General features: G+C 35.5%; 1 protein-coding gene across 18 annotated transcripts in view; it reads left to right on the top strand.

Moving 5' to 3' along the window:
* HERC1 (HECT and RLD domain containing E3 ubiquitin protein ligase family member 1) overlaps positions 1 to 15945 on the top strand; it is a 104514-nt gene that overhangs the window by 24590 nt on the left and 63979 nt on the right. For all 18 annotated transcript variants that reach the window (XR_012675257.1, XM_075160340.1, XM_075160335.1 and 15 more), the window contains 14 exons: positions 301 to 397; positions 1551 to 1694; positions 3163 to 3290; positions 4172 to 4316; positions 4411 to 4582; positions 5735 to 5869; positions 7628 to 7793; positions 8356 to 8481; positions 9675 to 9896; positions 11115 to 11267; positions 11441 to 11573; positions 12071 to 12262; positions 13474 to 13695; positions 14613 to 14786. Coding sequence is in view for 17 of the 18 variants with exons in the window: in XM_075160340.1 (XP_075016441.1) it covers positions 301 to 397; positions 1551 to 1694; positions 3163 to 3290; positions 4172 to 4316; positions 4411 to 4582; positions 5735 to 5869; positions 7628 to 7793; positions 8356 to 8481; positions 9675 to 9896; positions 11115 to 11267; positions 11441 to 11573; positions 12071 to 12262; positions 13474 to 13695; positions 14613 to 14786 (2209 nt within the window). In the remaining variant the exon portion in view is untranslated. The remainder of the gene's footprint in view (positions 1 to 300; positions 398 to 1550; positions 1695 to 3162; positions 3291 to 4171; positions 4317 to 4410; positions 4583 to 5734; positions 5870 to 7627; positions 7794 to 8355; positions 8482 to 9674; positions 9897 to 11114; positions 11268 to 11440; positions 11574 to 12070; positions 12263 to 13473; positions 13696 to 14612; positions 14787 to 15945) is intronic.

Here is a 15945-nt window from a genome sequence, read left to right as displayed (position 1 = left end):
CTGAACTTCCACTGATGCTTCTTTTTGCTGCTGTAAAACTAGGGTATCATAAGGTTAAATTTGCTTGATAAATAAATCATGACCAGTTTTATATATAAACTTTTCTCTTTGTGTACTGATTTCCACTTATCAAATACTAAATAGAAAAGATTGCAAAGATTAACTTATGTGTGTACTTGCTCCACACGAGTGAACAAGTCGATTTACATAGACTGCTTCTGAAACTTGACTTTCATAAGCTTTCAAACTTCCTATTCAATTTGTATAAAAACTTGATTTTTATTTTTGTATGTAATGTAGGTTGTTGTATGTGTATCAGCTGGATACAGACATAGCGCTGCTGTTACAGAAGATGGAGAGCTATATACATGGGGAGAAGGAGACTTTGGAAGATTAGGTAATTTTAGAATTTCATGAGGTGCTTCTGGAAGAATTCCTGTGTCTGGTAATGATACTACACATGTACATGCCTTGTTCTCTTATTGTCCCCTCTAAATACACATACACGTGCACACGTGTACACAGGTGTGTATATATAGGTGACTGCATTAAAACTAGTGCAGAGACTCTTAAAAAGATTTTAATGCAGTTAATTTTACAAAGATTCTATTTTTTAAAAATTTTTCTTTTCAGGAAAAGTTGCCTATATTCATTCATAAGACTATATATGATTGCCACTGCCACTTAAATGTAAACAGTAGACATTTTAAACAAACTGGAATTCTAGGTAAGATGATCTAGTGATGGAAGGATGGTTCTTTGAACATTCATGAATAACTGGGTAATAATATGAAGGGACTGATTCTAATGTGATACTAATAAGGATATGTGACATTAAGTTTGCCAGAATGGCTTAATGGCATTTTACCTTAATACATAGAAAAAGTTAAATTTAACTGAAATGAAAAACACAGTGTTTCTATTTGCTAAAAGTTCATTTGTCTGTTTCATCATCGTTGCTGTACAGCTGGTCTGCCTAGTGTAAAACCACCCATCTCAAGCAGGTTCAGTTGAACCAACAGATTTTTATAGAAAATTGCTTCGAGCAGGGCTTTTGTTCCTTTCTGCTGTCTTTGCTTTGAATGTCGTGATCACCAAGTAGAGGGGTGAAAGCAAGTAGCTGACAGGGGCAAAAGATGAGGACAGTGTTTTACAACTTAAACTGTCACAGTTTTTCAAGGTAATCAGCATAAGTGCTGAGCCTATCCCTGCTGATAAGAAAAGAACACTGGGTTAGAGGTTTAACCTACAGTTCTGGGGGGAATTGTGGAAAGGTTCTCATTGATTTTTAAGTTAATGTGGGGTTTTTATGTGCTTTGGGGAGCTTGGAGTGTGCAGTGGTGAGTTCCAGTGCACAGCAAAAAAGTAGCATTTAATTAGGTCATAGTAACTTTTCCAAACCTTACTACAAACCTTTCCAAAAAGTGGGCAGAAATTATCATGATAATTACGATGTATATGGGTTTTGTAAAATCTTACTGAAATTACAGACCATAAATAGAACTTAAATCTTCACAGAACGAAAAAATATTTTTCTTTTTTTTCCTTAGGTCATGGTGACAGCAACAGCCGCAACATTCCAACTTTAGTAAAAGATATTAGCAATGTAGGAGAGGTTTCCTGTGGCAGTTCACACACAATAGCTCTGTCCAAAGATGGGAGAACAGTATGGTCATTTGGAGGAGGAGATAACGGTAGGTAAAACTAACATTTTGGTAGTAATTTTCATCTTATTCCATTTACCTCATAGCCTCAGTACTCCTTGGAGTTTTGTTTTTTTTTTTTTGTAATTTGGTAGCTGTTCAAGAAAAGGATTTTAGTAAAATCTAAATACAGTATTTGAAGTTTAACTGCAAGATTATAGACTTTAAAAACGGATTATCAGAAGGAAGAGAGGTTTCACAGAGCAGGAAGCTCAATGAATGCATAAACAATTCTGGCAAAAATGCTGATGACTTTCAAATAAACTCACTTATTTGATATGGCAATATCAAATGTACATGTATTCATGTACTAGAAACTGTTGCATTTAAACTGCCTCTTGAAACATCTCCCATCTCAAAATGAAGGGCTTCTAAGCTTCATTGCCAGTAGATGCTTTGTCAAAGACAGAATCATTAATTTTCTCCTATTACTGTATTTAGCTAAATTAGGTTATGCTGCTAGATAAAAATTAAAACTCAGATTAAAACTGCTGTATTATTGCTTCCTAGCCTAGTCTGAGAAAAGAGGAAAATGCAGACTACAGAAATCTCATAATCAAATTGGTGGTTAATAGAACTGTGTAGGAATTTGAATTTCATTTGAAAGCTAGCTATGACACGCGCATATAGAATTGTTGCGGCTCCTCTGTCTCCTCATTCTGTCATTTCAGTTGAAAAATCAGTTTTTAACAGGACAGGCATCTTAACCTTCACAAACAATTGGAGTTTGCTCTTCTGTTTCAGTAAATTATAAACAGTTTGGCTTTTGGTTATTAATAATGTGGTACTAAAATACTGTTGTAGGAAAGCTAAAACAACATGAATCAAAGCATAATCATTGTAGAAATTGTGTCAGTCTTTGTAATATATTTCACATTTTATTTTGGTTTTTCTCCTTCCTTTTGAGGAATGTTTTTCTGTCAACACACTGACATGATCTAGTGACAGTCCTTGTTTTTGAGCTCATTGATTGAAAATGGTGAAGTTGTGGAGACGAATAGCTGTTTTCAAGAGAAACTTAAAGGAGGAATAAGGGAATAAAAATATTAAAGTTTACACAAGTGCACACAGCTGTTAGGAAAAAATGCAGAAAAGCTGGTTTTTTTTCAAGTCACTTCATAAAATAGGAGAGGGAAATTTTTTAATCTTTTTTTGCCAAATATGAAAAGGTTTAGTGCTTTGGAAAGCTTTAGTAATTAAACAGCAGGCAATGACTAGTGTAGATACATGGAATTAATATTTCAATTTTTAAGTACACTATAATAAATATATATTTCCTGAAGTCTGTAATTACTGCAATTGAAAGAGAATAGGTTTCATAAAAGTTGTAATATGTTTTAATTTTAAAAATATACTCTTGACATTTTTGGAAATCCAAAAAGAATTATTTTTGAGTACTATTAATTGTCGTAGTTTATGTATTGAAAATACCATCTGCTTGTGTTTCCTCCTTTTGTAGGCAAACTTGGTCACGGTGATACAAATAGAGTATATAAACCTAAAGTTATAGAAGCCTTGCAAGGAATGTTTATTCGAAAAGTTTGTGCTGGGAGCCAGTCTTCACTTGCCTTGACATCAACAGGGCAGGTAGGCAAAAACAAGTTTTCAGTTAATTGATGAAAGTTGGTGAAGGTGGTATGAGTTCATTATTTCAGCATTTATTATTTTGACTGTTGAGAAAATATTCAACTAGTACTTAAATATCAGTAAAGTTCTTGATTAGAGATTGACTAAAGTACTGAGATCCTAATGTGCGAGAGTAATTCGAATTGTGCTGAAGAATCATGTAAAAGTACACTTTTTGAGAGTCTTGCTTAGCCACAGAAAATGAATTATTTTTAGGTTAATAAATGTAATCAGTGCAAAATCAAATTGGATTCAGGAAGCAAAGTGGGTTCTGGAAGCATAAAGCAGTGAAATGCTTGTAATTTTTAATGCATTAACCAACTCACGTGGTTAAGTGATATAATAGTTTTTTAAAATGTATGTGTATTTTAGAATATAGGTCTTAACTGAAAGTTTTATTTCTAATCTGAAAAATCTCGGGAGAGCTTGGAGATAAATGTTTAGGTGGTAAATGAGGGGCCTTACTGGCATGATGTATATATATGTAATACGAGAAGCATTTCTATACATGTAACCTAACTGATCCCCCACCCTCGCCCCACTGTGATTGAAAGGCAATGGGTTTTTAAAGTATGGATTAGGAGTGTTGAAGTTTACTGTAGCAGTTTCTTTTCTTGCAACAGCCTCCCTATTGATGTGCTCTGTGGCCAGTGATCTGAGTGTTTGGGGGGAAGAAATATAGATTATATGAAATGTACGTTACAGTCATGAAAGTACTGTGCATGTTTTGTTGAAAGCGTAATTGCAGTTACTGTGCAAGTGGTTATCTGGTATTTTGTTTGTTCATGGTCACCAATAATACAAATTTGGCATGCTGATATTTTGTGGTTTGTTTGCTCTAGGTTTATGCGTGGGGCTGCGGTGCATGCCTTGGCTGTGGCTCTTCAGAGGCAACTGCTCTCAGACCCAAGCTTATTGAAGAACTGGCTGCTACAAGAATAGTTGATATTTCGATTGGTGACAGTCACTGTTTGGCACTTTCTCATGGTAAAAAGAATAAGGTGTAAAAATACGTAATCCTCCTCTTGATCAAAAGCAATCGTATCTCAGGTTTTGTTTTCTACTTTATTTATGTTTGTAGATAATGAAGTTTATGCTTGGGGTAACAATTCAATGGGACAGTGTGGTCAGGGAAACTCTACTGGTCCCATTACTAAACCGAAGAAAGTAAGTGGTTTAGATGGAGTTGCAATTCAACAAATTTCAGCAGGAACGTCCCATAGCCTTGCCTGGACAGCTCTTCCAAGGGACAGGTAACAATGACATTGGGGGACAGGTATAATTTTTTTTTATACCAGTCCACTTTGGGATACATGTAACTCTTTCCTGAAGGTGTTAACCACATCATGTGTTTCAAGTATTCTGCTTGTAATCTTTCGGACTGGAGAGTCTTTTCTTCTCTCTTGCTCTCTCTCCTTCTCTTTCTGTTCCTCTCTTTCCTCCTCTGCTCTTTCTTCTTTTTAAACTGTAAAAGATTACAAGTGAAAATATAGCAGCACCGAGGATTTGGGTATTAGTTCTTTGTGTATGAAGATTTCTTACTTGCTGTTAGACAAAAATTACCTCTGTTTGCTAAAAATCGACAAGTTAGGCAGTGGGAGGAGAAACAACTCAGTATTTTTTATTTTGTGCTTCTGACAGGATTTTTTTTTATGGCTTAGGCAGTTACCTTTAGTGTAACAAGGAGTAAACTAAGCACAAGACTTTGGGAAATGGGGAAGTTTAGACAAATTACTGACGTGGATTTAAACATCTTAACAAATTTCTGGATGGTTACGTGTTAACCTAAACTAAAAACAGGTACCTAAATAAATAGTTTGGTTATTAATATACAATAACTGAAACAATACTTTGTTACACCAAAGACATGAGCAAGTGATTGAAGTGAACTGGTAAATTTCAGATTTATATATGGACTAACACAAAGGAATAGAAAAACTTAATATTTGGAAGGTAATTCAGGAAGAATTTCAAAGGGAGCTATCTTAGAAAAATCAATTAAGAAAATAGCGAGACTCAAATCATACTAAGAGGTACTACCCCTTTTGCATTCTCCCTACATTGTATCAAAGTCTCTTTATAATCCAGTATTTGTACTAATAACAGCTTTGTGAGTACTGGTCAGCTTTTGCACGAATCAGATTAAATACATATGGCTTTATATTTATGGGACTGTAGCTGTTTTTGTTCATAAATGAAGAGTGTTTGATTTGTAAAGACCTTTACAGAAAAGAGAGCAGAAAATACCTTCAAGGTTCAGGAAGTTAGTCTGCCTCAATTGTATTAGTTTCTTGTAAGAAAAAAATTGGTTTGGTCAAGTGTGTGCTCAACCTACTTAAGCCGTTAATTTATTAAAGCAGTTGGAATATTTTCAGTAATTAACTTATTTTGATGTTTGATTCCAGGCAAGTTGTGGCATGGCACAGACCTTATTGTGTAGACCTTGAAGAAAGTACCTTTTCGCATCTTCGTTGTTTTCTTGAGCACTACTGTGACAAAATTAACAGTGAAATTCCCCCTCTTCCTTTTCCTTCATCAAGGTATATAGAGCATATGCATGTTATAGATTTTTATAAATTTTTTTCTTTACAGCAGTGGTGCATAGCTTAGTCCTGGTTAGTTGTTTCTTTAACAAGTATAAGTCTGGTTTATTTGCTCTTTCAGGTGCTGTTTGTTTGTGTAACACAGGAGCTTTTCATTGCCTCAAATGTAGCAGGATCTTTTGTCTGGAATTTATTTTTATTATGCACTGAATTAAATATTTTCTTTCAGAGTTATCCTTTTAAAACACATTTTTCTATATAGTTGAAATGCATTTACTATTTCTGTATGTAATTTCTGCTTTGCAAGTTCTTCCTCCTGTAACCAGTTTGAGTGGATGCTTACTGACTCTAATCTACTGATAAGCTTAGGCAAAAAAAACCTTTTCACGTGATAATCCATCAATGCATACAGTCAGTTGTTGAGTAACACATGTATGATGCTCAGACCAGGAGATGTATAGTTGCCATTGCGTTTTGAGTTGGGATCAATGCTTTGATAAAACCCTGTTTCTATCTAAGGAATTAGGATATTATTCTACAAGCGTTTTTAGCCTGTGAGGGTGGACTGTTTCCTTCTTGCAGCTTAAGGTCTCTGATCACCTCTGGAGAAATAGAAATCGTTCAGAATGCATGAAAGACTTTTTTAAAGGTCATGTATGACTCTGTTGTTCAGGTTATGTCAAGTAGCATAACTGTTTTCCATCTGAATGAACAAAATGGAGAAAGGCAGTTCAATTTTTTCAGGAACTGTTTTGTCTATGGAACTTTGTAACGAGGCGTAGTATTACAGTTACAGCAGTTTGCTTCTGATACAGACAGAGGTTAGTAGTGGACAATTTGGGATATTTCATGATCAGTCTGATGTGGGTTGTTTTATTTAATTTTTTTTTTAAGGTAAGATATTCTATTAGTTTTGAAAATGCAAGCTGCTTCTCACAAACGTGAGATTCATAGACATGAAATGTCACTTAGGTTTGAAATACATATGCAAGAAGCATTTTCCTTGCTTTGGATTTGGGGAGCCTTTCTGCATTTCCACAAGTTTGTCTTCTCTGGAAGGTGCTCCAGAAAATGAAATGCAACAAAACTAAGTCTATCCTGATAGTGCCATGTTGACTAAACAGCCTCTTGACAAATCATCAGTAATTGTTATTACAGGTTCCAGATTTGAGTCTTATCACCAAAGGTGATGTTTTAAATGTGTTGCTATAAAATATGAAAGCATGAATGTTTCTTCACTGTTTGTGAAAAACACTATAAATATCAAAGATCCTTACAAATCTTTTTTCCTTGCTACAAAGTTTTTCAAAAGTTTTCTTTTTTAAGACGACTAGAAATTAATATCGGGAGTTTTTAGTCCAATTGTTGTATCCCTAAATCTTCTGAGAGAAGATTACATTTATTACTTCTTAAAACGTTTATTTTTTTCCTTTATGTGAGGAATGTATTTGTCTGTCTGTTTGTGTATTTTGGGATGATTTTGCCTCCTAATTCATGGGACTACTTTTCTAAACTGAATGCCTCTTGGAATCGTTGTCCACAAAGACACTTTTCTCTATTCTGGTTTTGGTTTCTGTTTTTTTAAGCAGATTGGCAGTAGGTTTTCAGAGGAGTTTCTTTAAAGTCCCAGTTGTAATTTACTTATCTTTCTGGTGTGCAAAATCAAATGAGAGTTAAAAGCTTCATGCACAAATAAGTGAAAGGGAGTAAGGCTAATAAGCGGAGAGATTAACAGGGATGTATTTCTTTTTACAGGGAACATCACAGTTTTCTTAAATTGTGTTTGAAGCTGCTTTCTAATCATCTTGCACTTGCACTGGCTGGAGGTGTAGCTACTAGCATTCTTGGCCGGCAAGCTGGTCCTCTTCGAAACTTGTTGTTTAGACTGATGGACTCTTCTGTCCCTGATGAAATTCAGGAAGTAAGTAATGCTTTTTTGTTTACATGTGAAAATTCTCCTACTCTGTTTTCTTTCTTTCTTTGACTGTGTAATTAGAGATTTCTCTGACTTTCTGAACTTGGCACTCTGATAAACATGATTCTGACTTGCCAGTTTACTCATTAAAGTTAAAAAATTTAATCACCATCACTGTTTTATGATCTGAAAGCAGAGGAGAATGTTTGCACGAGAATGTCAAAAAGCTGCTTTTTTGTAACATTTTAATTGTTATTGCTTGTAATAATGAACCTGAAATGTTAATGTTGTGGATTGAGTAACTAACTCACTCGAGTTAACTTCTCCTAAGATGGCACTCGTACAGGAAACAGCAACTTAGAAAGAATTTTGTATTGTTTTGACAATATGTTGGTCTCATTTCACTCCTTCAGTGTACCACGTATCTTTGCATCACAGGATAAAAGATTAATGTGCTATTGTGTGATAGAATTCTGATGTTAAATGAAATTAAGTGGATGTTTTGGATATATTGTGTGCATCCCCCCCGCCCCCACTGAGAAAGTATTTTCTGCTACTCTAATTTTAGGTCGTAATTGAGACTCTCTCAGTAGGAGCAACTATGCTACTTCCTCCATTGCGAGAGAGAATGGAATTGCTACATTCTCTTCTACCCCAAGGTCCTGATAGATGGGAAAGCTTATCAAAAGGACAGGTAAGGTCAAGTAGAAATACGCTGTGCTTTGAAAGCAGTTGTGGTGTTGGGTTTTTTTTGGTTTGGTTTTTTTTTTTTTGCTAGAACATTTTGAACAGTGAGGAGTGAGCCTCATTTGCAGAGTGCAAGCACATTATTGGTGAGATGCAGTGCAAAGCCCAACTTAAAATCTGTAGCCTGGCTAAATCAGAATCTAGTGAGGTAAGGAGCACTACATGTTTTCTCAAGAGAAGCTTGACTACAGAAAGGTTAGGAGTTGCTGTGTAGAGTATCTAGACAAGTTTAAAGGTTAGATATTTTTGAATACTAGCCTGATTTAACAAGTCTTGGTAACAGAAAATTTAACTATTTTCTGGGAAGAATACTTCTATAATGCTTTTTGTACATGGATTTCACCCTACTTTGCAAAGGTGACTGGGATGTTCCTTTTTTTTCTTTTTCTTTCTTGGATGTAAAGAACAGGAATTAATGCAGATTAGGAGACTTGCCCAGTATCCTACAAATGGAAGGAAAGGAATTCAAGGAGCATCTGTTCCTGTTCTTGAGGGCAGTAGGAACTGAAGCTTCAGCAGTAGTGTCAGGTTAAAAAATGAGAGAAACTATTATTCAGTTCTGTACACATAGGATCCTGGTCAAATCCTTTATTTTATAAGCTATGGAATAGACTGGTTTACACTGATACTGAAACTATGAAGAAGAATCTTCTGATTCTAATTTTCAAAGATTTCTGAAGATTAGTACCGGTACAAACTAGAGCCCCCAACAATTACTAGGGTAGAGCAAGTTTAGGTTTTTCAGGAATCATAACTAGCAACAGTGGGGAACGATACTGAAATTGAAGGTCATTGCTCTGCATCTGCCACCACCCTTTTTCCTTTTTTCATATGTATTGCCCCTCCATCAGGTAACTAGAACAAACTGGAGAAAGCATTTAATCCAATATCTGATCTCGCTCTCTTATCTCAGATTTTTACTAGGTATGGTCATATAATTTGGTAATTTATCTGTTCTTTAATACTACAAATCTGCAGAAAAAACTGTTTGGATTTTTTTGGTAAAGTCCTTCAGCTTATTTTCATGTCTCATTAGAATATTTTTATTGCGTAACTATGCCCGATGCTTTTTTCTTCTTAGCTCATTATTTTATTTTCATTAACAAAGAATGTTTCTTGTGTCCTAACATTTTTCTTTAGAGAATGCAATTGGATATTATTCTGACAAGCTTGCAGGATCACACCCATGTAGCTTCCCTGCTTGGCTATAGCTCACCATCTGATGCCACAGAAACTTCCTCATTATGTATCAGCTATGGAAATCTCTCTGATCAAATGTATGCTGTCCAGAGCAGTCATCCGGATACTCATCTAGCTGAAATCTTAATGAAGACTCTTCTGAGAAATTTGGGATTTTATACAGTATGTATAGGCCTTGTATTTATTTGGGTTTTTTTAAATGGTAATGAATTTTGAATACTTAGAAGGGTTAAAAGTTTTTCCACACTTTCAGAAAATAGTGCTCTTTTTGTTTATCTAAAGTAGCATTGCCATATGTATTTGTCCTGAAGTGGACTAAAATCAGTTAAATCATCTCTAACATTATGGTTCTAATGTTGTTACAGTGGTATTTATTGTTTAACTTGGCTTATGTAAATGTAGATGGTTTCATATCGGACTGAAGTGTTTTATTGCTCTTATTTTGGCTTCAAAATTTTTTGGGAGATAGAATGTAACACATGAAGCAAGTAGATTGTATGGAACCCTTGTTGTCAGTATAATCTCAGCCACCAGAGAAAGATAGGCAGACACCAGGAACGTGAATCTTTTTAATTAACTTCACTAGAGTAACTACCTTATAATAGTTCAGCAAGTACAGGTCAGCCATCTTATTATAGATAGTGTGTCAAACAGATCGTTGTTCTTAGTTGTGTAAGAGTAGAGGCTGATAAAAAGTTCAGGGGAGCGTAAAAGCAAGTAACTGACTCGCCTTTGCATTCAACTAGCCAGTTAAATGTAACGGCGAAAAGAAATCAGAGATTTTTACTTCTCTGGCATAGTATCCCTATCTCCTGAGGGTGAGGGTTGGTACTTTTTTGTTTTCTCTAGACGTCCACCAGTCATCTAAATTGAACTATCTACTTTGAATTTTCTACTTGAAACTAACTCATTTTTTTCAATAGATTTCAGAATTAAGTCAAGCAACCATCTACTTTCTGCTCCTCTTATTGCCATCTGAGATAATGCACGGAGGGAGTCTAATCTGAAACATTTTATGTATCAGTCCGCAATAAATTCGAAAGGGTTATTACTTATTTTAACATATTGTGATTTGGGGGCCAGGGTGGGGAGTGAGTTCTTTCATCCAGTTATCCTTGGTGAGTTGAACGAAAAATATTTCTGCATCTGAAAATACTCTTTTTAGAATAGAAATATTCGCATGACAGCTATCACAATCACTACTACGATTGTAGTTTCAAGTTTGGTTATCCCATGATCCACCTGACATTATCCGATTTCTTTGATAATCACAGGTGCACATGGTAAAAGTAAAAAAGCTTATTTTTAAGGTGATATTAAAGTATTATAGCATTTGAAGACAGAGTTGATTGTTCTTTTTTTACCCCTTTGTCTTAATAGGACCAAGCCTTTGGAGAACTGGAAAAAAACAGTGATAAATTTTTACTGGGTACATCATCATCAGAAAACAGCCAACCTGCTCATCTTCATGAGCTTTTATGTTCACTGCAGAAACAGTTGCTGGCTTATTGCCACATCAACAGTGTTAGTGAGGTGTGTGTCCTTATTTTTATCATTTGGGGGGGGGGATTAATTCAATATGCATGAGCACCAGGATGTTGTAAGATTCCTGTTGAAAATCTTCTGAGTAGGTGAAAGCTAAACTGACTTAAATACACTTAAATACATTTACAGAACTATTCTTACGTTTGATTGTTTCCTTCTAGAATTCCAGCAGTGTGGCACTGCTTCACAAGCACCTTCAGCTTTTATTGCCTCATGCTACAGATATCTATTCCCGTTCTGCAACACTGCTTAAGGAAAGCTCTTGGAATGGTAGTGTTGGGGAAAAACTGAGAGGTAAATGTTCATGGAAGAATCTGTAATGGTGGCACCGTAAGCTTAGGGCAGTTCTTGTTTGTTTAGATTTGAATAATAAAATACCTTATTTTCCCTATATCTGCATAAAGTAGACATCCCAAGCCTCCCCAAAGGAGGAGATTAAGTATCTGCCGAAGGATAGCATCTGGTTCATGTTTTTGATACAACATTTTGCGTACAGGAAAAATACAAAATAGAGAGGATATTGTCTCTGTGCATTATTGTTTCATTTTTGTTAGTTCTAGATTTCTCTTTTTAAAAGTATGGGATTTTTTGAGATTACTGAAAAGCATGGAAGTAAAACATGGAATGGATTAATAATTATTAAACAGAGCCTGTAATTCAATATGTACAGTTGAGACATTTTGAGACAACTGAGATATTTTTGTGCAATTCTTTCTGACTTGTTAACTTGTGCTTGGAATATAATTATATTCTGAATTATAATTATAGGTTGGGGTTTTTTTTCTCTGTAGATGTAATTTATGTATCGGCTGCTGGTAGCATGCTCTCTCAGATTGTCAACTCATTATTGTTACTGCCAGTATCAGTAGCTCGGCCTTTGTTGAGTTACCTGCTAGATCTGTTGCCACCTTTAGATCGTCTTAATAGACTGTTACCTGCTGCAGCCCTTTTAGAAGATCAAGAATTACAGTGGCCACTTCATGGTAAGTGTAATAACTAACACACTTTTAATCTGAAAAATAAAGAATGGCTTGTCACCTTTTTATAGTGGAAGTTTAACTTTCCCTTTAAAGATGGCTTTTTTTTTTTAAGTTAAGTGTCTTGCTACATCTCGTTTTCAAATTCTTGAATTTGTATTATGTCCCTTGCAGTGAAATATTTTGAGCTGCAGGCAGACTTCTTTATTCTGTCAACCCAGAATGTATATTGACTTGAGTGGGAATCTAGGACCAATATGGGAAATATATATTGAACTGAAAATACCAAGTTTGTAACACATGAAAATACCATTCTTTACTTGTAAAAGAAACACTGATTTTAGAATCATAGAATATCTTAAGTTGGAAGGAACCCATAAGGATCATCGAGTCCAACTCCCTGCTCCTCGCAGGACTGCCTAAAACTAAACCATATGACTAACAGCGTCGTCCAGACGCTCCTCGAACTCTGACAGGCTTGGTGCCGTGACTGCTCTCTGGGGGAGCCTGTCCCAGTGACTGACCACCCTCTAAGTGGATTTTTTTGGAAAATTGGACATTTTCCTAATGTCCAATCTGAACTTCCCTTGATGCAGCTAATAGATAGTTTTGTCATGATCTACTTACTTTCATGTCCAGATTTTACTTTTGCTTTCCATTTCATGGCGTAATAGAATTTTGACTTAAAATCATTAATTACCGCCTAAATTCCTGAGCATGTGCCACCAGATATTTCTAGTGCCAATAGAATAGAAATATAAAAACAGAGGTAAAGCGACCAAAATTTGTGATAGGAGGTGCTATACTTATTTGCCATTCATTGAATTTTTCATTAATATTTTTGGGAAAGTTTTCTGCTTTTATTAAGTGCTGTTTCAGTTGTATCATTTATCAATGCAAGTTTATCAGAATGCAAAGGAATATGTATTGGACAAAATAGGTGCTTGGGCAGAGTTTAGAAGAGCCTTTACTTCATTGAGTATGAACAGTGATACCGTGAATGGTGATAGCCTCTGCTGCTGCTGAAGTTGCAATGTTAAGCGATCTATTTGTCCTAACTACTGTTTCTTCAGTTTACAGGTTGTTGACTGAGGGGCAAATTTGCTATTAACTGGGAAACATTTACAAGATCTGCCATTAATTTTACTAATTTTGGAACTGTTTTTAAGATCTGGGCAACAGTGACTAATTTGACAATTCGTTGCTAATACTTTTAGGTGGACCTGAACTAATTGATCCTGCTGGAGTGCCCTTACCACAGCCTGCCCAGTCCTGGGTATGGCTTGTTGATCTAGAGAGAACTGTAGCTTTGCTTATTGGGCGGTGTCTTGGTGGCATGCTTCAAGGACCTTCAGTGTCCCCTGAGGAACAAGATACAGCCTATTGGTTGAAAACTCCACTTTTCAGTGATGGAGTGGAAATGGATATTCCTCATTTAGGTAAGCTGTTAAATGCAAGTGTCTAATTGTCACTGTAAATATTTGTGTTCAGTTTTGAAATTTCTGATTATGTTTGAGTAAGTCTGTGTACTTAGGGTTTGTCTTTCAGCATTCTTGTCTATATATGTAGTAATACAAAAAGTTGGAAAATGGATATTTAATTTTATGCTGTAGTTTACAAAGGGTCTTGTAAATGCATACAGAAGAAAAAAACCCTGCAATTTCTCAGTGAAAGAAGTAACAGAGACTTCACTGAGTTAATTTTAAATGTTTTACTCTTAGATGCTCAGCATTTAACAGGCACACCAGGGGCTCCATTGTTCATATTTATTACTGAAAAAGATTATCTTAAATTGTATTCTACTTACAAAGTGGAATTTTTATTATTTAGAAATAATACTATTAACAACAAACTTCAATCCTTCTCATCTACCAGAAGTGTTAACAGGACGCAACATTAGTATTTCTAGTCATCCCTTCCTATCTGAATAATGCTCTTGCTTCTGCTTCTCGATGGCCTGTTCCTCTTAGTTCACATCTCCTCCTTCTTCTGATTCTGAGTAGACTACTTCAAGACTTATTTACCAGACATAGTATTTTGAAATGGGCTCATGTCTGAAGATACAATAATTGCAAGCCTATGGCTATATAGTTCAGGTAGAATTAATGATACAGAATTATGCTATTGAAGCAGAATTGGATAATGCTTGTAAATCTTCATACGTTTTATGTAAATTGTAACTCTAAGTCACTTTATTCCTTATCTAATGTGAGTTTGTAGTCAGGCAATGAGATGTCTTGATTTTTTTTTTTAAACGAAGTGGAGAGTGAAAGCTGTTTTATAACGCTTTTAGATAGGTGCATGTAATCCTCAAAATTTGCAGAGTTTAATTTCTTAAGTATTTCCCCTCTGTTAGACAAATGCATGAGCTCCTTATTAGAAGTGGCCCTGTCTGGAAATGAGGAACAGAAGCCATTTGATTATAAGCTGAGACCTGAGATTTCTGTCTATGTTGATTTGGCCTTGGGTTGTACAAAAGAGCCAGCAAGGAGCCTCTGGATCAGTATGCAAGACTATGCTGTTAGTAAAGGTAAGATGTTGCAAATATATATGTGTGTGTGTTAAAAGCATATCGCGTGCTTCAACTACACGCCTAGGAGAATTCAGTATTTTCTTTGGCAACGACTTTTAATTCTGTGACATGATAAACTTAATTTATTGTCATGTTCCATGGTCATTCTTTTGATTTTTCCATTAGCTATTTTTGACATTGATTCCAGTGTTTGGCAAACATGTAGTTCAATGTTCTTTTTCCCTCCAAACTGGAAAAAAAAGACTCTTGTTTGCTTACGCAGTTGTTGGTGTTTCTGTTTTCCTAGTAGAGCAGGGTGAAACTTAGAATTAAAAAGAAAATTGATGGGGAAGAGATGAGTGAAGGCAAAATATGTTAGGAATGGGTCGAAGGGGTAAGTCATCTTCTGTTTTTCAAGTCTCTGGGAGGCTGGCCTTACAGTATTAATGGTTTTTCAGGCTTATTGCCTAAAATCTGGGTTCCTGCTCAAGCTTCCCATGTCTTGTTTTAATGAGATCCACTAAGCATTGAGGTTGTCCTGTAACTCTCTACTGGATCCAGAGATAATTTTCTGTAGCTCTGGCCAAGCTAGGCCAGATCAAGAAGGCAGCAAATGGTATTGTGTGCCTGTTGAGAGCAACACAGAGAATTCTGTTGCAGAATTCCACAGAAGTAGGAATTCCAGGAAAAAATGCTGGTTGTCTGCAAAATCTGAGGTGAATGGGCTAATATGTATTATTTTGGTTATGGAATTGGGTGTTTTAGAAGTTGATGTGGTTCTGCTCTGCTCACAATTCAAGCTGACTGAAAGTTGTATGGTGACAGTTAGCATAGCATCAAATGCAAAGTAATGGAACTTGATGGGGAGCAGGTATGTTAGACTAAACTTTATGTGGCCAGGTAAGTTTCTGTGATTTCTACAGCAGTTTGCAAGAATTCATAGATAATATTTAATTGAAAAAAATATTATGAAGATATTTCTAACGAAGTGGGACAGTAATAATTTTTTCCCCATGAAAAATTATGGTTCCTTGTGGAGGTTTGCTTGGCAGTTCGGTTATTTTATAGTAGAACAATATTATTTTCATAATGGTTCTTTTTAAAGTAGGGAAAAATTATTTTGAAATGAAAGAGTAATTTTCTGAAAATACTGGACGAACCTTAGTTTTGAGACCTG

This window comes from Calonectris borealis, chromosome 11 (genome assembly GCF_964195595.1).
Source record: "Calonectris borealis chromosome 11, bCalBor7.hap1.2, whole genome shotgun sequence".
NCBI classification, from domain to species: domain Eukaryota; kingdom Metazoa; phylum Chordata; class Aves; order Procellariiformes; family Procellariidae; genus Calonectris; species Calonectris borealis.
The sequence above is the reverse complement of the archived record's forward strand: the minus strand, read 5'-3'. Positions and strand labels throughout refer to the sequence as shown.